The sequence below is a fragment of the Notolabrus celidotus genome, chromosome 19, assembly GCF_009762535.1.
Source record: "Notolabrus celidotus isolate fNotCel1 chromosome 19, fNotCel1.pri, whole genome shotgun sequence".
NCBI lineage: Eukaryota > Metazoa > Chordata > Actinopteri > Labriformes > Labridae > Notolabrus > Notolabrus celidotus.
The window spans coordinates 25,872,896-25,893,147 of NC_048290.1; the positions used below are offsets into that span (position 1 = coordinate 25,872,896).

The window sequence follows — 20,252 nt, forward strand, 5'->3', positions numbered from 1 at the left end:
TAATATGTAACAAAAACAGAAAGATTGTACTGTAGCAGTATTAAATCAACTAGATTCTGGCTGTTACAAACCATTACAGTAGCCATAGTGAAGAACATGGGCTTCTGCATGTAGCAAACACAGCACAATATAAGCCAGTGTATAGAGTTGTCAAAGTGTAATGACTTTAACAGTGTATAATACTCAGGTTTAGCAGCTTTTTAGCTTCGCTAAGCTTAGTGTAGCTTTGCCCGGCCTATAGACAGAAACTGAACAGCTAGGTTGACTTGAGTCATGAGGTAATATAATCAGACAAACAGTTCCTCATACACTGTCAATGTTAGTTAACATTCAGATGCATTTAAAAGATCCACACTTGCTGTTGTCTATTGATTCTACTTTGTATGCTACAGTAGCTCTATATTTATCTATATAACATCTATATGGCAGACAAGAAAGGGTATATCCCTTTAAGTCCTACTTGCATATAAGAAAGGTAACACAAGTATTTTTGTAACTATGACTATCTCAGACTTAACAGAGGTCCAGTATTTGTATAAAGTGCTATGGATCTGATGTTGTTTCAGTGTAGCTAAATGTTCCCACTGTTAGCTTCCTGAATACCAAATTAAATACTTCCAATTTTTCTAAAATATTCACCTTCTTTTCCTCTCTCGTTTCGATTGTCATTGTAGGAACATGATTTTTATTAAAGCTGCCGTTGGTAGTCACAGAGTAAACATCTGTTCAGAGAGAGAGACTTTGAATGTCAACACTATCCCTCCCAACCAGATTTCCTCTTAGCCCCCCAACACAGATCGACGTGTGCAGTCATGATAGTGCCAGACTCATAACCAATCAGAGGACGTAGTTAACCGTAGTTAACCTTAACCAATCAGGACAGAGGATTGGAGATTAGCTATGATTGGTCGGTCATAACGGGAATGAGGAGAATAATAACATTGCTTGATACAAAGGCATTGGAAAACGCAGAGATTTCACAATAGTGTCAAATTACAACACTAACCGATGAGTAACGATGGGCATTATGATCTTTTCTCCAAACCCAGCAGAAAAAAAGTAACGTTTTTTAAACCATTCCTACCAACAGCAGCTTTAATTGGCAATCATTAAAGCTAGGGTTGGTAGTCACAGAAAACTCACATGAATTTGAATGTGGCATTTCCTCAGGACTCTTTCTTTCACTCTTTTTTAAGAACACATTATGTATTGATTGCCATCAGGACATAAAGATCATTTTAACCAGTATAAAAAAAAGTCTATCTAAATCAGACTACTGTTTAATGGTTCTCTACCTGAAATATGTTTCCCTGGCATGTCTACAAACCCCCTGAAAATGAAAATAATCCATTCTGCCCCTGTTCTGATTTCTCCACCTTTCTGTAAATGTGTGTGAAATGAACCGTTTCAGTTTTCAGTGTTTTTCATACGTCACAACGACATCCGGTCTGTAACGGAAGTCAGAGCTCGGAGCTTGTTCAGCCCATAGACTGTATAAAATACAACTCAACCCCTCCTCTGTTTTTCATTACCTGCACACATGTGTGCTAACAAGGAGCTTAGGAGGTCTTAATAAACACAAAGGTCGGTTTTACTCCCCACGTCTGCAGATGTGAAGATCTAGTGGATGATTTTTATTCATCATGGATAAGTGCTAGCGCTAGTTAGCTTAGCCACATAGCTACATAGCTGTGCACCAAGACACACGTCTACATACTGACAAATAAAACAACAAGAATGACTAAATCTGTGACCAATGGTTCAGAAAGGTCCTGCTGCAGGCGCCTCTCCATCAGGATCAGATTCTGGATCAGATTCAGAGGGTTGAAGTAACGCGGGTCTGTGTGCAGCCCTGTATATTCAGCCAACATGTAAACATTAGATCAACGTGCTGAGGCCACCTTAGGGGGCGTGGTCAGAGAGAAAACAGCCTGTTATGAGCAGGGCTGAAAAAGAGGGGTTTTCAGGCATGCCAAAATCTGATTTCAAAGTGGGGTTTTTTTAGCATAAACTTTAAAGACATGTTTTGGGGACCTCTTAGACCAATATATTTTGATGAAAAAAGCGTGATATGTCACCTTTAAGATTAACACTAAACACACAAAATGAGGTCAAACAAGCTAACGGTGAAACACAAACAAATACTGTGCTAGCTAAGTGCTAATGCCATTGACCCAGGCCTCTAGGTCAGAGTAAACTTTATGTGGAGGTAAACTGTCGTACTGTGAGCAGATCCTACACAGTCTCTCCCTCCAGTCTGTGTACAGCTTCACTCTCCACTCATGTTTCCAGTTAAAGTATTGACTGTAGCGTTTCTTATCCTCTGCTAACTGTTGTAGATACTCCCCTAACTCTTTTACTGAGGCAAACTCATCAACATGGATGAAAGATTTAGGTGGAGCCACAGCTTTGTAATCATCTAACGGTGGTCCCAGGACAACAGGCACTGCCCCACCTTGGTAAGCGTTCCTCCACAGCTTCTCTGTGATGTAATCTTTGCCGTCTGAGTTCTCAAACGCCAAATAGAAGTAGCAGCGAGAGATTGTGGGTATTAGGGCTCTGGAGGTGAGGGGTTTCTTTGTCCAACGGCCGTAAACCTTCACAGGAATGGTTTCACTGAGGTTCTTGTACACTTGGCTTCTCCTATGCTGGCTCTTGTAGTTGCTGACAACCCAACACACCTGAACGCTCTTATTCTGGAGGACATCCTCTACACTATCATCCTCCTTTGGTAACACCTCGCCATAGGGAACAGTGACATCAGCATCTCTCCTGTAGGTCATCGTCATGTTGAAGAAATTAGAGAACTGATGCAGGTTTCCATTATAAATAGGAGCCTCCAGGGACATCCAGGCCCACCTCTGTCCCTGTGGACGAGGAAGGTCGAAGGGCAGCTTTTGGCGGCCTTGCACCAGCTCATGGTTGTGGAACACCACTACGTCTGCCACAGGAAACAAAGAGCGCTGATCCACCAGTCTGCAGCGAGGGATGCGGTAGTGATCCCAGCAAACATCGCCCTTCAGGCGGAATGACCTGCCAAAGGGCCAGTACCACAGCAGGATAGTCACGTTTCTATCACCCCTGCTCCAGCTACTAGTGGTGAAGGGATTCACAGCTGTCAGTGTCTGAAGTCCTCCAGGCCAACCGTTGAGAAGAGACAGAGGTAAAACACAGAGGAAGGAGAGGAGGAGGAGGCTCTTCTTCACTGAGCTAAGCTGGAGCTTTTTTATGGTAGCACACCTCTGTTGGAAAAGGGAAGACAGAATCATTATTGAGCAGGAAGGTTTTTGTAGCCCTTTTTTTTTTCTTAATTGAATTTAAACTGACAGTATCGATTACTTTAGCATGTTACCCAAATTAAAAATCACACACGCTTAACACAATTAATTTGAAAGTGTTCTCTTAATTAGGGTCTACTTTTCATTTATACATCCATTAGTTTCCTTTTTCTTATACACATATTATACAAACATAATAACGTTTTTGTGGTCCTTTTTAAAATAATGTGATGCCATCAGTAAATCAAGTTTTTTATTTAAAAGTCCAAACCAGAAAAAAAATTATTTATTAATAATTTCAAAATGAACAGGGCTCGACTGTATTCTTTTGTAATATTGTTTACTGAGTTCTAACCATAGACAGACACCACAGTGATGACACCCATTTGATCCTGAAAAGGTGGCGGTTGCCATTTTGGAACTTCTGAATCAGCCTAACTTTCAGTTAACCTAGAAAAAAACAAGAAGGGAAGTTGAGGCCATCCTTTGGCCCCCTGACAAACGGCTTCATCACACACCTAATTATGCAAACCATGCACACATCTTAGATATAGTATTTAAAAAAAGAGAGGAGTTCTAAAAGAATCACCCCTGTAAAGTATGTGCGAGTAAAGTAACCATATATTGTTCCAAGCTGAAAATTTGTTTAATTTTGCTGTAAAAAGGAGCATGTTAACATGGGCTCTGATGGGAGTACTTTGGCTTTTGGAGGTGGACCCAAGTGGGTACTTGAAGCTCTGCTGTTATTGGAACTTTTACTGGAGGTTGCCACATGGTTCCAGCATTAATACACCAATGAGCATGAACTCACAGTGGCAAGGTAGAGTTTCCTTTTTAAATAATTCTTATTAGAATTATCTGTATTTGAAATGACTGCTGAAGAGAGACAGGGGAGTCGAGGGTATAAGAAGACATGCAGCAAATTGCCGTGGAAGTAGAGTCTTTCAAGTTCGGAGGTGTTGGTAGTGAAGGGGTTAAGTTTCTGACCATTAATGCAACTTTCTCACTTTGAGTCAGACAGGGTATCTATTTTACAAATCATTTCCCTTCGCTCATCCCTCATGTCTTCTTATCTCACTGCAAGTAAATGATTTTAATTTTACATGGCAATACATTGTGATTAACAAAAACAGAACCTTTGCATGAATTGGATTACTTTGCTATATCTTGCAAACACTGGCAAGCTCTGATGACCATCAACAGATCATATTACCTTTAACAGAAAAAAAATTGTAGTAGAAAATCAGTCACCTCTGGAAAAAGTAACCAGCAGTAGCGCCACATATTCTGGGACAATATTTATTTTGTATGACCAAATCCATCGGCTTACTCTTTTAGGTGTCCAGACAGTAAAAAGCAGATGTGGTATCTTATACTGACATTTATCAAAAGGAAAGTAAGACACCACCTCAAAGGAGATTCTTGGGTGTGGCAGAAAAAGACTTGTGAGGTTTGTCGCTTTGAGGTCTAAAGTAAAAACACTATGACCAACTTTATTTGGTGGAGTGCTCTCTGACTTTTGTGTAATTGACCAACAGCTTTAAATGAAACTGCAGAAAGAGGCACTCTGAAAAAAATCTCTAAGAGAAGAAAGAGGAGAGCTGCACCTTCTCCTGTTAAGATGTTAATGTTAAGAACTTAATTATTATTTTTTTTAATTAAGGTAAACTATGCTGCAACAGTTATCACAGTAGTTTCCTCCAGATGGACAAAATGATTGTAATGAGAACTCACCATCAGGTACCCCGACTCAGGCTGTGACTCCTAGTATGAAGAGAGCTCACCATCACCCACTCAGATCAGGGACCATGACTGTCTCCGGCCTAAGTAAGCTTCCTCTTTTTGATCTATGGAAAAAAAGCATACTTTTAGATCCACCCACTGATACCACGTCACAATACAGCCATGAAACATCACCGAGTCATCACTTTTCCATAATGCCCAATAAGAGTACAACCAGACACACAGCTGACAAACCGCAGGATGAAAAAAACACCCTTTGTAAAAAAATACAGCACATTTTGAAACTGACCTTTATGTCTGGTGTGAAAGCACCAGCATGGTGTTAATTCTGCCTTCAATGTTGTTGTTGCACACTATCTACTTGTTAGGTGAATCAGCCTACTTATTTATGTATGCCCTGCACTGCACATTATAACAAGGATGCAGGTAGTGAAGTTTATAAATAATCCAGCATATTACAAGCTACTGTTTTGACTAAAAATAAACAAAACTTAAATTAGAGTTGAACAGGATGTGGTCAGATTTATGTTGGCTGTGGTATTTTCTCTTCTCTGGAAGTTGTAGTGTCGTAAGGCGAAAATGTGAAACTAACCGACTTGACACCGAAATGAATTAATGAACAGGAGACTTAGTTTGTGCACTTACAAACTGTCAGCTTTAAAACACAGCTTCACATTTAGCGTTTCCTACCACAGAGACAGAAAAAAAGTGCCAATAACAACAGAGAGCAAGAAGTCAGAGCATATTCACCAGAGGAACACAAACCTGATTTGAAAATGCGTTTGTTCTCCGCCACCAGTCACCACAGATACTCTTTTCAGTCACGGTTGAAAGGAAACTCTCAGTGAACTTGTAGAGCTTGAAAACCATTTTAAAGAAGCCAAGTTGGGGTTGTCAAATGATAGACCTTGGCAGCATCGTGTTACACACTCTGAGCATCTCTGTTCTTCCTGCCACAATTTCTGCTTTCTACTAAAACTGATATTATCAGCTTTTTTCTTTTCTGCAGCCACACTCTGTGAGATCAGCTGAGCCCAACCGGGAGGTGTTTGCTTCATATGTGCGCTGATTGGAAGAGAGGAAGTGTTGAACATGATGATATGTTAAGAGAAGGTTTCACAAGGTTGCTAACACAAATGTGTCAACTCTGAATTTAAATGTTGTGGATTAAAAAAAATTTTTTTTTATACCAAAGCGTAAAAATGTGTCATTAAATTGTAAATTATCAGTGAATTAGCACCAGACTTAAAGTGAAGGATTTGAATATTAGCTCCTGATTGAAAGAATTAGTGTTTAGTACTGTCATGGAAAAGGGCCTTGTTTCTACTAGTAATGCCAGTGTGATTTCACAGTTAAGTGAATTGCTGTTCAAAACTTTTACTCAAGCAAAAGTTGAAAAGCCAGAGTCTTAACATCTGAAGCTGAAGTTTTGTATGTACACTCTCCTCATGTAAACCAGCAGATGTTGAAATAAAAGTCCTCATTATGCAGGATGGCCCATTTTATATTCATACATATTATTACTGTATCAAAACTATTGATGCTCAACAAACTTCACAAGTTATTTTTAAATTTTGTATTAAAAAAAAACTATCTGCAAAATACTACACTGTGTTGTTTACAAATGAGTTTTGTGTGTTCAAAGCTTCTGACAGGAACTTTTGGTTTGTGGTGATTTTTGGGGAGTGGTGTAGGCTAAGCTGCAGTGGAGAGATGTGTGGGAGGGGTTTGGAGCAGTGCCAGAGTTAATTAGCACAGGTGTAAACTGTTCACTGATTGCTCTCCACTGCTCTGCAGTAGCATGGTGGACCTGGCTCATGGAGGCAGAGACAGCTGGAGGAGCCAGACTGGGCTCCTGCTGAAGAGATTTGTGTTGGTGGAATGCTGCTGTTAAATATAAAACCATGTAAATGGATGTTTTTCAAAGTTTGCATAACCACGGTGGCTTGATAAAGATGATGCAAACCTGCTTACACAATGATTTAACAGACTGATGTTGTACACAATCTACCTAGTGGCAGAGAGCAGTGCCTGGGACTGTGTTGGAGTGGTTATTTTGCCCTTTATTACGACTCAGTTATTTTTTCTCCACATCACGTCAATCTATCATTCTATTCTATCAGAGACCATTCAGACTAAACAGCAAACAGATATGATGATGAGACATCTTCACACAGCTCTGTGTCTTTGTAGCCCAGTTTTGATTCAGACTCAAAGATGAGAACATAACATTACAGAAGATGAGGTCAGTTAAACTGCGCTTCCTTACTTGAAACTATCTTTAGAATCAAACCAGATACTCAACTAAGCAAGTTTTAAAAGTCCTGTTGAAAAAACGAGGTGGACCTCAAATGCTATCAGTGGTAGAAATGTGCTTTAACACTGTATTAACATGCGGCACCTTGCCTGGTGAAAGGTAGCAGACTGGACAGAGTCGGGATAGTCGTGATGCACGTCGGTGAAAGGTCTCTGCGGGGCCAGGATGGACTCACTAGAACCAGTGTTGGCAAAGTCTGTCCTCAGATCTCTAATTCTGCAGAGGCGTACCCTAGGATTAGATCAAAACAGACTTACTTCTGTTCTTGTCACTTTAATTAATAGACAGCTGGTCAATGAAGAGACTGTGGCCCAGTAGAAGACAGAGCTCATACAGGAGCACTAACGTGTTCTAACACACAGAGTCAGTCAGTTTAGATCTTAGATCATGAGAGGAAAATAGATCCATCACAATATAAGTGCAGATTTAAATATTCATGAACATTACAGCTATTGATTCAATGTATGACAAAGCAATCTAAACTGACTAAAGACTACATGCTGCCCTCTAGTGGTTAAAACGACTGAATGCATGATTCTGAATATAACTGAATATTGTATTGTATATTTTCTGAAAAATATATTCATCATTTCTAATTTTGGCACCCAGACTCTTCCATTACAGAGCCGTGCTGTTAAATTACACACAAGTCTTTCCTGAAAAAGGCATTGTCTGGATGGCAGCTTAAGCTGCTCCAAATATTCAGTATTACTGGAGCCTGTATATGCTGTATATAAAGCTGCTGGCTTTATTGTGTACTGATAACAAGCCAGGTTGTCCCTCTCCTCTCCATAGTGTAATGTCAAATTTTGATTTTACAGACCACAGGGCAGTTTTCCTCCACATTAATGCATCTGTTTTTGTGATTGGACTGCGGATCTGTCCTTCTCTGGTCAGCAGGTTCTCCTCCACAGGGGGCCTAGCAGACGACATCTCTCTATGCTCTGTATGTATGTACAGAAAGAGTAAGTTGGTATCTTATTATTTAGAAAGATCCCATTTTAATCCACCCATGAGAAAGCTCTTGGCAACAAGAAAGGGCTTCAATTTAAATGGCAGGAATCTTGAGCTGGACCAGACCTCTTGGTGAACAGTCATCTGCGAGGACATGATGGGGAAAACAGTCAGATAGCGGCAGAGCCACTAATAGAGGTACCTTAAATACTGATGCACAAGTGAATGAGTTGCATCTAAATGTTTGAGTTGGAGCCACTGTAACTTTAACCCAGTTATTTATTATTTTTATCCATTTTAGTATATGTAAACCAAAAAACATTACAACAAAACACTGAATAAACTTTGCAATTCATCATGACGGAGGACTCAATTAAATCAACAACATTGGCAAATACTGAAGTCAGTTCAATGTTCAAGGGGTAAATAAATGCAATTCATTATATGTGTGCACAAACGTGCTGCCTTAGTGCAAAGTCAGTGCTCCAGTTTGGCAACTCCAGTCAAAGAAGTATGCCTGCACCCCTGGACACATCTGATGTAATCTGGTGAGTTATCCAGTCTTTTTTCATGTGTTAAACATTAAAAGAAATAAATGTCAGGTGAGGTAGACAGAAAACACAATGGTTAATCATGCTTGCAAAGAAACTTACCAGGTTTTTAAGCATTAACCAAAAAGAAAAGGACAATGTGATTGGTTCTTTAGGTGTTACCAGTGTTGTTTTAGTTTTTAAATGGGAGAACATATTTCTTTTACATTCCAAACAAAACAATAATGTAAACTAAATACTAAATTACTTAATTAGCCCTGAACAATCTCTGACTTCATTTTGTGGATTCCACAGAACAGAGTCATAGACGGCAGACAATCACGCCCAAATATAATCCTTTCAGGTGCATCCTCACCAGAGATGAACACTGCCCTGCTCATCTCAAGCCATATCTCCACCAATCTGTGTGTGCTCTGTTACCTCACTTCTCTGTGAAAATATGCTTGGGGATGTTTCACCCTTCTCTCTCTAAACAATGATACCTCAGAGTAAAACCTCAGCAAATGCCTGCCACATGACAGCATTCTCTGTCAGTCATGAATGCTGATCATCACCAGAAAATTGTCTGTGGGATAAAAACAAAACAAACATATCAAGCAAGGAGGAAGCACTAGAAACCAAAAGACAGAGACACTAAGACACAACAAGGAAATGGCCCTACATGTGTGTACATACCTCTGTGCACTTTGTTTCCTACTTTGCCCCAAAAGTTCCAATTCAGAAGGTCGATTCCAGGTAAATTCCATCAAGCACTAGGGAAGAATTATCTCATTTGAAAGAAATTTACTGGCGTGCACAAAGCCCTGATATCTACCAAATCTAACACCTCAGGGATTTTCTTGAACGCTGACAGTAAACAAGGCCTTATCACCAAACATCAGTGCTGATCTTATTATCACTCTGGGGCCTGAATGAAAGCAACTCTCAGCAGCAATGCTATAAAACTCTTGTGGAAGCCAGAAATCAAAGCTGCAGAGTTATGGTTTAGCTTCAAAATAACACCACAATTTCTGGACCACATGTATAGTGTTCAAGGTTATTCCTAACACTCTGGTGTCTATGTACTGTAAGCCATAATTAAGTATGTTTTGAGGAAACACAGTCAGTGGGGTTGAGTCTCTTTGTGTTCTATCAGCTATTTCAGCTATCTGAATTTCACCTTACAGACAAACAACAAACCTGAAACCACAAAAAATATACCTCACCATCGTCAGTATGGGCACCCTGTGACACCCTAATACACCTCCTAGAGTGCCTTATTTTGGTAGAGCAAAAAGAGTCACACATAAAAAGTTACAGATTTCTTTCATAGAATTTGCTGGAAGGCTGAGAGGCCAAAAGTAGATATCTTGATTTACTGGTCGGACTGGTAAGGCCGGAGGAGGTGTAGGTTGCCTCTCCGAGCTTTACAGGTGTGGTGAGAGATGAACAAAAAGAGACACAGAGGAGAGAAAAGAGGGAGAAAAGGGAGAGGTGAGGCACTTGGATTGAAAATAACACAGGGGGGAAGATAATTCAGCGTTCTAGCATACACTGTGACTATCAGTGTGAGTACGGGCGTCAGTGACATATCTTTGCTTCAGTTCCTTCAAAACACCGTTGAGAATCTCTGACTTATCTTTACATTGACAGAAACTGCTGTGGATCCGATAGAGACAGGTGGACGTGGTGAGATAGAAACAAAAAGAAAGATGGCCGAGGCCCCGAAGATTGAACTCTTTGTGAAGGTAAGACTTACAATAGTTGTGGGGTTTTTAAACACACCACTACTGATGTGAATACAACAGTTTAAATTCAGCATTACTGCATTATTGTGTGTAATCATTTCTAACGATTCTTTATATTGATTATTTCCTTTTGAGGATAACTTACTTCATATTAAGTAAACCTGGAGTTATTGTGACCAAAATTCTAAAGCAATATTATACTACACAAAACTATTGACTATAAAACAGTGGTTTCTTTATGTCCTCTTAGCTGCCTGCTCCTCTTTTATCTTTAAATCATGAAAAAAAAAGCCATAAGACTCCAATGTTGTCATTCTGTATGCTTATGTATTACTATATTGTATTTATATTATATTATATTTGAAATTGAGCAGCCTCTTTAGTGCTGGACTGTTTGAATTAATGAAGTATGGCTATTTTAAGTGTATCACTCTGTCGTATTTCAGGCTCAATGTTAGTGTGAGGCCTTCTGGTAAAAAAAGTTTTAAGTGGAAAGGGGTCTGTCCAATTTTGAAATGTGTTCCTTAAAGACAGCCTCTGCCTCCACACTAGCCTGTGCTGCAATCATGTAAACTGAAGAATAAAATTTACTGCCAAATGCTGAGATTCCAAACTGGTTTCAAACACTGGGTTGTTTAATCTGCGTGTAAAGCAGCCTCAACCCTCCATTTGAAATTCCTCCGTGGTTGACTGTCAGAACAGAGCAGGCTCAACAAGATTACCTGTTCAGGTATTCTTGTTTGGGTCAGACACCTTCAAGTTACACATGTCTGAACTTGTTTTTAATGTTTGTTAGCAGTGTCACGTATTTTTGTTTATAAAGTTATGTGTTTTTGTCATCAGGCCAGTGTTGATGCTGAAGGTGTGGGGAACTGTCCCTTCTGTCAGAGGATCTTTATGATTATTTGGTTAAAAGGGGTCAACTTCCAAATCACCACAGTGGACATGATAAGGTGAGAGAACCCCCCCCCCCCCCCCCTTAACTTGTTGATCTTGTTTTTATGAATGACATGAGTTTAAAATATTATCACAAATATCTTACAACGTACTACAAAGTGATCAGCGAGAACAACAAGTAGTAACATTTGTGGTAATTACATGTATTTAAATGTATAGGTGCTCATGTTATTATCTTACAGGTGTTCCCTGTAATTTTAAAGGAATTGAAAAGATGTACGGCATAACATCACGTGGCTCTGAAAAGAAAAGAGAGATGTGTAGTTGTTCAGCATTCAATCCAACTCAGGATTTTATCATCGGGGGGGGGGGGGGGGGCTACTGGCGATACAAGCACACATGGGTGCAGTAAGGACACAATTATAAAAACTATTAACAGAGACACACAGACAAACTAATACAGTATTTATTTTATTTTAAATGTGAAGTTTAAACTGAGAGAAGCTAAGAACACAGAGAACCTAAAAAGCAGGCAGGAATAACCAAGCCAACCAACATCAAGCATTCTTTACTCAATCACTTTTCTAGACGAAAAACAATGAGGAATTAACAGGGTCCAGGTCAACAAGGGATTAGAGATTGTAGCCAAATAGTTGGATAGTATTAGTATAAATAGTAAAACTGATCAAGCACTTTGCCTGACAGAATCCCATCTTAAAGCACAAGTAAGGAGTGTTTAGTTGAAAATAAAAATGACTAGAATGAATACTGATGTTGTTTTTTAATAAGCTACAGAAGTAAATGATATCATCAGGATGAAAATTGATTACTTTTATACCATTATTTTTACTGTCTGAAACTGTTTCTGTGCAGTAAGTGTCAAAGGGGTTGAATTACTTTTTAAAAACTTTTTGAAGATTCTTGATGAGTATAAAATTGACTGAGAGGAAAGCATGATGAGGTTATTACTTTTTTTGTAAATGTACAGGACAAGATTTGCAAATAGAAAGGCGGGACTGCTTTGTCCAGAGGGGGCGCCAAAATCTACTGGAAGTTTCTCCCTGTTGTCTGAAAGCCCCTGTGAGGAGATTTGGCTGATTATGAAACAAATTCTGTATTTAAATGAATTTCTGTATTTCAATTTTTAACGCCTATAATCATGATGAGGGGGAAGGTGACGGATGAGACAATTTATAGCATGCTGAAGAAACTGCCTTTTTTTTTAAAATCAGCAAATATGTAAGAGGTGCTGCTTTGTCCACAGGGAGCATCAAAATCAACATAAACAGAAGCTTTAAGTGAATTAAAAGAAACACATCCCTTCTTACCAGAACACATTTAACATTTGACCAACATTGACAAGCCAAACCTTTGGTGCTGCTCTGTTGCAGGGACCCTCCTACACTGAAGGCTTTGGCCCCTGGCTCTCAGCCTCCCTTCCTCCGCTACAACGATGAGGTTATAACAGACACAAACAAGATTGAGGAGTTCCTGGAGAAGACCTTAGCCCCACCACAGTAAGGAGACTGTACTCTGTTGTCTTAAAACATTATCTTATTCATTACTACACCTACAAGCTCTTATAACACTTATCATTCTACCAGGTGTCCAAAATTGTGCTGTCGATACAAAGAGTCCAACGGGGCTGGAGAGGACATCTTTCGGACATTCTCTGCATACATAAAAAACCCCAGTCCTGAGTTGAATGACAGTAAGGCCTTAATTGGATGTTACAGAATGAGTTTACTGTCATGTCTGCTTTAATCATTGCTTAATAAAGGAGCTTTTTAAATCTTTCTATCTATTAGTACGAGAGAAGAAATTTCTTACCACTCTGGTGAAGCTGAACCATTATCTTGAGACGCCCCTGCCTCATGAGTTGGACCAGAACCCGAATGCCACTGTGTCCTCACGCCTCTACTTGGACAGTGAGAGCTTCACTTTGGCAGACTGCAACCTGCTTCCCAAACTCAACATTGTCAAGGTAAGCAGAGATCAGCCCTGCTCAATACGTGAAACATTTTAAAGAATGTCTCATTAGGAAAGAGATCTAAATGATAATCCTCTTCTTTCAGGTGGTGTGTAAGCATTATCGTGACTTTGACATCCCTGCACAGCTGAAAGGTCTCACACGTTACCTGGAGAATGCTTACAAAGAAGATCAGTTCCGTTACACCTGCCCACCAGAGTCAGAGATCATTGTTGCTTACCAGTCAGTGGCAGTGTACCTGAACCAACAAAAAGGCCAATCAAATAGGAGACACTGAGACCTACAGAGAAAAGGGGACAAGATGTTTAAAAACTGTACATGATTTGTTTTATTGTATGAAAAGTACAATTCTGAAAAAAAAACCTGCAATGAAATGTCCTCCATGAATTAGGTTCTAATATTTGACAACTAAAATCTGTATCTGTAAACACTGTATATACTGTAATGTGTGCACAAGTTGATAATTTGGATTTATTATAAAGCCCCGACGAGAGAGAGAGGAAGCACTGTAAATCCAAGAGATTATATATGTTCTGTCATATTGTGCATGCATGTGTTGTGTCAAAGCATTACGTAATGTTGATTGCAATTACTTTAAATTTTAAAACAAATACTATTCAGAGTAGAAAACTACAAGAGAAAACATTAAACAAATGGTCTTGACTGCAGATAAGGAGAGTGGACTGTTAATAACTACTCTTCACTTTTGAAATGTTGTATAATGGTACGTATGATTTCTTTCTCATAATAAAAACATGTTATACTCATTTCTGTCTTTTTAATGGTCTGTTCTTGCCTCCTTGAAAATGAATATGTACAGTATCTTCAATGAGTTAGTTATTTTTGACTTTCATATACATTTCTAATGAACTGCACAAGTACAGCTACAGAACCTTTGTTTCATTCCAGATGAACATTTCACACTAAGTTATCAGTGCTTGGAGTAACTTCTGTTTTTATTCTATGGTATAGATTTAGAGATTTCAAGTAATGGTTTCTAAATAAACACAATGTAACAGAATATACTTCTATGTATTCTTGACTGCATTTATGTGTTTTGAAAATACTATGTTTTGAGTTTTTTTAAGAATTACTTTGAATACTTAAGTATTTTTAGAAGCAAGTACTTCAGTACTTTAACTCAAGTAATAATTTTACAGAGCATCTTTCACTTGTGTTGGAGTAATATTTCACCTGGAGGATCTATACTTTGACTTCAGTAATGAAGCTGGTTTTTTTGGGCAAATGTAGCGTTAAATTGCATTAAATGGAAATACCCACGCAAAGTACAAGCATTGAGTCCCTTTGCTTTGCTTTTCACCTATAACCTTTTAAAGCCTAACTCATTTTGTTATGTTTGTTTTGTAAGGACCATAGAGTGTAGAAAGGACACGCTGTTTCCAAGCACCTTTGTTCTGAGACGGCTTCACGTGATGGAGTAAACAGGAAGACTGGGTTGTGCTTATCCTGATTCTGATTGGATGAGAGCGTTGAACGGTACCAAGGCAACAACAGTCATCATATCCGCGATTGGTGGAGGTTGAAAATGGGCGTGGCTTAGCAAGTGACAGCATACAGAAAACTTTGTTAGCTGCCTGCTAACTTTACTCTACCATCTGTTTGGTATGTCACTTTCTTGAAGGAGCGCACCAGAAGTCCTCGAAAAGTAAGCCTGTCATTGTATCCTCACAGAGAAAACATTCTGCTAACATTAGGAATGGACTTTGGCTACTACGACGGGTAAAGCGAATTCAGACAAATTGCTAGCTAATGTTATTCTAGCTAACGTCAGGCTACAGCTAACGTCCATACTGTATGTAATCAGCCGCTTGAATTAAGGTGAAGTAAACACCAGCATCTTCATTTGTTTAAGACTCATCGACCGGCTTGTTGTTCGCTTTTTAACTTGACGACAAGAAGTCAAATGACTACCTTTGGTAGCGGCGAAACCTGCTGATCATTCAAAATCTTTGTTCCTCTTTTTAAAGTTCTCCCCCTTTGCCTTAGATTAGTGTTCCCTCCATGACATTTAACCTCCTCACTAAAAACCATTACCGTCTCTGCTTCGAAATTTCACTCGTAGGGCTCATACTTATTCATTTCTTGCAGGATGGACCACCATGACGAGGATGATGGGACTATGTGCAAATGGCCAAGTGTAAGTTATCAAGACACTGTGAGCACTGTCAGAAATCTTGGTGTAATTTTAGATTCCGATCTTCACTGTGAATACCACATTACCAATATAACAAGAACATCATTTTACCATTTAAAAAACATCTCCAAACTCCGATCATTTAAATATCATATCAGAATCAGAATCAGCTTTATTGACCAGGTATGCTGGAACACACAAGGAATTTGTCTTTGGTAAACTGTACTCTCTTTGTACAAGGCATAAGAATAAGGCATAAAAATATAAATATAAATATAATAATAATAATAACATCAACTATAAATACAAAAGAATAACAAACAGGTATGACAAATATGTACAGGTTAAAAATAATATATGATAATAGTGCAGTGGTGAGTAGTGCAAAGATGCTGACGTGAACGTGAGGTCGTTTTTACATTAAAAAGGTATATGTAGGTAATAATAATAAAAAAGTAAATTCTGCTTAGAGAATTGTTACATTGTATATCTAAATGTTTATTTGCAGAGAGTATTGTTCCGTGTTTATTTCACAGCGACAGGTATGACACTGTTATGGATTCGTGTTCCTCAGAGTGTTCATCTATCCCAAACTGATGGCAAGAAATTAGTCCACTCATTCATATCAACCCGGTTAGATTATTGCAACTCACTGTACACAGGCCTTTCCGAACACTCTATAGGACAGCTCCAATTCATACAGAACACAACAGCTAGAATCCTGACACATACAAGAAAATATGATCATATCATCCCCGGTTCTCAAAACACTTCACTGCTCCCCGTTCAATACAGAATCCATTTCAAAATCCTATTATTAGTCCATAAAGCACTCAACGGTTCAGCTCCCGAGTACATCTCTGACTTGCTCACAGTGTATAACCCGAGCAGGATCCTTAGGTCAGCAGGTGGAAGTCTTTTAAATGTACCCAGAGTCAAATCAAAGTCCAGTGAAGGGTCCTTTAGTTACTGTGGTCCATCTTTTTGGAATAAACTGCCTGCTGACCTCGGGTCCATCACAACTGTCTCCACTTTTAAAAATAGACTCAAAACATATTTATTTCCTCAAGCGTATGAATGATATAATGACTGTTGTGACTGGATGCATGTGCAGAAACAGTTGCTGTTTGTTTGATTGCAGTGTCTGATGTATGTTGGGGTGTATTGTTTATCTGTTTTTATTTATTCTATTTGGAAAAATGTTTTTATTTTTTTAATTCTCCATGTAAAGCACATTGAACTTAGGTGTAATGAAATGTGCTTTATAAATAAAATTGCTATTGCTATTGCTAAGATCCACTCTTACTGTCTCACCTATGACACATCTGGAACAGCTGTGTTGAATTATTATAAAGGATGTGAACAGGCAGTTCAGTGATTCAAGTATTACACTGAGTTTCAGTGATCAATAGTACATTTTGAGTAATTCTACTTGATGCCATTTTTTATTCAATTTTGCCTTTTACTTTTTGCCTTCACTACATGACAAGAGTGAGAAATGTAATTTTCATTGAACTACATGTAAGTCACTTCACTTTACATCGGGGTTTTGAGCTCATAGATCTATGAGGCACAAAATAGAACAAAATAAACTGTTTTTAAATTAATTAACCAGTAGAAAATTAATTGTCAGCATTTTGATGATTGTAAAAACGTTTATGTATGAATCCAGATTTACAAATATGAGGATTCACTGGATCCACTTTTATAAAATCATATGAATAATAAATGTGGAATTAGCTCTGAAGAACTGAATCAGGAGCAAAGTTCATCAAGAAAACAATCATTAGTAGCAGTGTCATTTTGATTTCATATTGCTTATTAAGTAATTATCAACATTATATATGATATGATAGTGACAAGGAGTACTTATAATGCTAAAGTCAAATTTTAATGCAAGTTGTCTACTGTTCTCTCTACTGTCAATTGTATCCAAGTAACCTTGCTAACCTTATGTTGTGTTTTTAGGTACTTAACCAATACAGCAAAAGTGACCTCACAGCACGAGTGCAAAAGTTTGTGGAAGAGAGGATGCAGACCACCATGGTATGAAAACTGATTCATTGACAGTCTTCACTTTCTGCAAGCAGGGGGACCTATGTCATTCATTCACTACTTCCAGACCGGGTGCTTTCACAGCTACTTGTTTATATGCAGGGGGATTAAATCAAGTATGGTGGGTTGAGGTCATTCTTTGAGCCACGTTTGCTACCGTTTGGGTGGTTTAATTCAGAGCATTGGCTCAATTACCTCTCTGATTAGTGTTAGTGAGATTGGATAATCACCAAATTAAGTAGATTTGTTGTTTTAGATTTAACATGCAATTGACATTACTAACCACTACTACTATTTTTCTGTCAAACAATATGCATTCATCTTCACATGTGCACCTTATGCCATGTCTCAAGACAATACAAAATGATGTATGCTTTCAGTTTGATTTGATTTGATTTGATTTGATGTCTATATTTCAAACATGTAAAAGTAAAATAGAAAAACATACAAGTAGAGTACCTCATGAAAATAATTTATTTATACCTCTTCTTGAACTGGATTGTGTTCTGACATTGCTGTGGCTCCATATTGAGACTGTTCCAAAGTTTTACTCCACAGATTGAAATACAAAAACTTCTCCTTGTGGTCCGAACACTCACCATCTTTAATCTTAACTTCCCTCTTAAGTTATAACCCCCCTCTCTTTCAAAGAACAGTCTTTGAATATTTCCTGGAAGGAGATTTTTCCTTGCCTTATACACCATTTATGCAGAGTTTGTCATTTTTATTGATAACATACAATACTACTCTGTTTTCCTTTGAACTAATAAACCTAAAGGAAACCAGCAGTGCACTGCTCATCTATTTCAGTGGGGTATTTCATTTTGGGAAAAGTTGTGCATTAACTGAACTCAACTGTGGCTTGTTATTGTATGTACACTGTTACTTTAGCTTCTCTGGTGTAAACACACTTAATACTCAAAGCCTACTTAGATTAAGTATGTGGTAATTAAGTAGAACAGAGCTTTGGACTTCAAAGGATAATGCTCCCTAACAACCAGCTTCGTCACCCAATTACACTCTATACCTCCTCATGTGACCATCATATCCTTGCAATGCTCTTGTCTGTCTTCTAGCTCACTGGTGCACTGATTGGAGCTGCAGTCGCTGTCTCGCTCATTGGGATTGTGGTTCTGCTCCTGTACAGGAGGTTTAAGCTTGCTCGTAAGTCATCAAACCTCTTCCTGGACTCTCTGCTTATTCTGATCCTTTAGCACATCTAGTGACATTGTTTGTGTCTTTAATAGGAAGGCACATATGTTTTTGTTTTTTCAGTTTTTGAGAAAGTGGTCTTCAGATTGATGGATTGAATGAGATGCAATTTGTTTTTCTCTTTCCTGACAAGGACAACAACAGCCCGGTGTACCACACTACCGATTCAGAAAACGGGACAAAGTGCTCTTCTATGGAAGGAAGATAATGCGAAAGGTTTCCTCAACATTCAAACAGACACATTTATGTTCTGATTGATTCACCTCAGCTAAATAAATTAGCTGATTTGGTTAAATATTAATTAAGGGCAACAGTTAGGCATTGTAGTTTCTTTTTCTCCATGAATCAAACTAGGTGTAGTTTTCTCCACCAAACACTGGTGTTAGTTGCACCACTACCTGAAACATTCTGGTAGAAAGATAAACATATTTTTTCATTACTTATCTATAATGATTAGCTGTACACCTTTGAAAACTCATGAACTGTCTTTCTGCTTTTAATAAAATTAAACCTCTGTAATATGTTTATTTTCCTAAGGTCCAGACGCTGTCCTCGATTCCTCCCCCTTCCTCTACCTCAGTATCAAAGCAACCCCAGCGCATACGCAAAAGAACCAAAGTTCTAAGCATAGCCCGCAAGTATGCTTCATTGATACATTTTTTATTCTGTCTGTGCAAGTGGAACCTTGGAACAATTCCTCAGATACACTTGGGCCTTGTAATGTGAATTGAATAATGGATGTTTCTTCTGCCTTTTCCCAAAATCTTTCCAGAATCTTGAGGATCCGTAAAGATCCTCCCACACTGCAGCCAAAGGAACCTCCTCCTTCCCTGCTGGAGGCAGACCTAACAGAGTTTGATGTGCAGAGTTCAAACCTGCCCTCAGAGGTCCTCTACATGCTGAAGAATGTTAGGTAGGCAAACATACCACTATATCTACAGTTGGCTTCTCTCATTGTCCTTTTTGTTTCTAGAAAATGTCTTCCTCTTGTTGTAGGGTCTTGGGTCATTTTGAGAAACCCCTCTTCCTCGAGCTGTGCCGCCATATGGTGTTTATTGAGCTGCAGGAAGGTGAAGGTCTTTTCAGGCCAGGAGATGACGATGATAGCATTTACGTGGTACAAGATGGACAACTGGAGCTCAGCATCCAGGAGAACGTACGTGGATTACATGTTACAAAAAGCATAGTCCTACAGTATATGATACCATAACAGGGACAAGTCATCCCCTCTGATCAGTATCATTAGCCAAACATGAATCTAGTACAGCAGGGGAGTGTGCTTACAGCAGGGGAGTGTGCTTTCTTCAGTGTCCTTCTCTGCCCCTTAATTGAACATGAACAAATGCAAACAGTAGGGGGCAGTAATGCAACAC

General features: G+C 38.7%; 3 protein-coding genes across 5 annotated transcripts in view; 2 read left to right on the top strand and 1 right to left on the bottom strand.

Annotated features, from left to right (window-relative positions):
* Positions 1–2,035: 2,035 nt before the first annotated feature.
* On the bottom strand, positions 2,036–6,128 carry fut7 (fucosyltransferase 7 (alpha (1,3) fucosyltransferase)). The gene is made up of 3 exons (XM_034709848.1): positions 5,787–6,128; positions 5,013–5,125; positions 2,036–3,242 (listed from the first exon to the last, which is right to left on the bottom strand). Exons 2-3 carry the CDS (start codon positions 5,013–5,015, stop codon positions 2,154–2,156), a joined length of 1,092 nt encoding a protein of 363 aa, XP_034565739.1. The 5' UTR covers positions 5,016–5,125; positions 5,787–6,128; the 3' UTR covers positions 2,036–2,153.
* A 2,595-nt stretch (positions 6,129–8,723) lies between these two features.
* Positions 8,724–14,153, top strand: clic3 (chloride intracellular channel 3). Its single transcript, XM_034709272.1, has 7 exons — positions 8,724–8,840; positions 10,476–10,570; positions 11,414–11,523; positions 12,859–12,984; positions 13,072–13,178; positions 13,276–13,451; positions 13,543–14,153. Exons 2-7 carry the CDS (start codon positions 10,535–10,537, stop codon positions 13,732–13,734), a joined length of 747 nt encoding a protein of 248 aa, XP_034565163.1. The 5' UTR covers positions 8,724–8,840; positions 10,476–10,534; the 3' UTR covers positions 13,735–14,153.
* An 840-nt stretch (positions 14,154–14,993) lies between these two features.
* pnpla7a (patatin-like phospholipase domain containing 7a) overlaps positions 14,994–20,252 on the top strand; it is a 31,292-nt gene continuing 26,033 nt past the window's right edge. For all 3 annotated transcript variants that reach the window (XM_034709269.1, XM_034709270.1, XM_034709271.1), the window contains exons 1-8: positions 14,994–15,123; positions 15,567–15,615; positions 17,581–17,658; positions 18,744–18,831; positions 19,013–19,095; positions 19,417–19,517; positions 19,652–19,792; positions 19,876–20,035. In XM_034709269.1, coding sequence (XP_034565160.1) covers positions 15,568–15,615; positions 17,581–17,658; positions 18,744–18,831; positions 19,013–19,095; positions 19,417–19,517; positions 19,652–19,792; positions 19,876–20,035 — 699 coding nt within the window. In that variant the 5' untranslated portion in view covers positions 14,994–15,123; position 15,567. The remainder of the gene's footprint in view (positions 15,124–15,566; positions 15,616–17,580; positions 17,659–18,743; positions 18,832–19,012; positions 19,096–19,416; positions 19,518–19,651; positions 19,793–19,875; positions 20,036–20,252) is intronic.

Coding starts and splice junctions, on each gene's coding strand:
- clic3 (XM_034709272.1), top strand. CDS start 10,535: ATGGCCGAGGCCCCGAAGATTGAACTCTTTGTGAAG. Junction 11,524..12,858: donor ACCACAGTGGACATGATAAG/GTGAGAGAACCC, acceptor GCTCTGTTGCAG/GGACCCTCCTACACTGAAGG. Junction 13,179..13,275: donor CAGTCCTGAGTTGAATGACA/GTAAGGCCTTAA, acceptor TCTATCTATTAG/TACGAGAGAAGAAATTTCTT.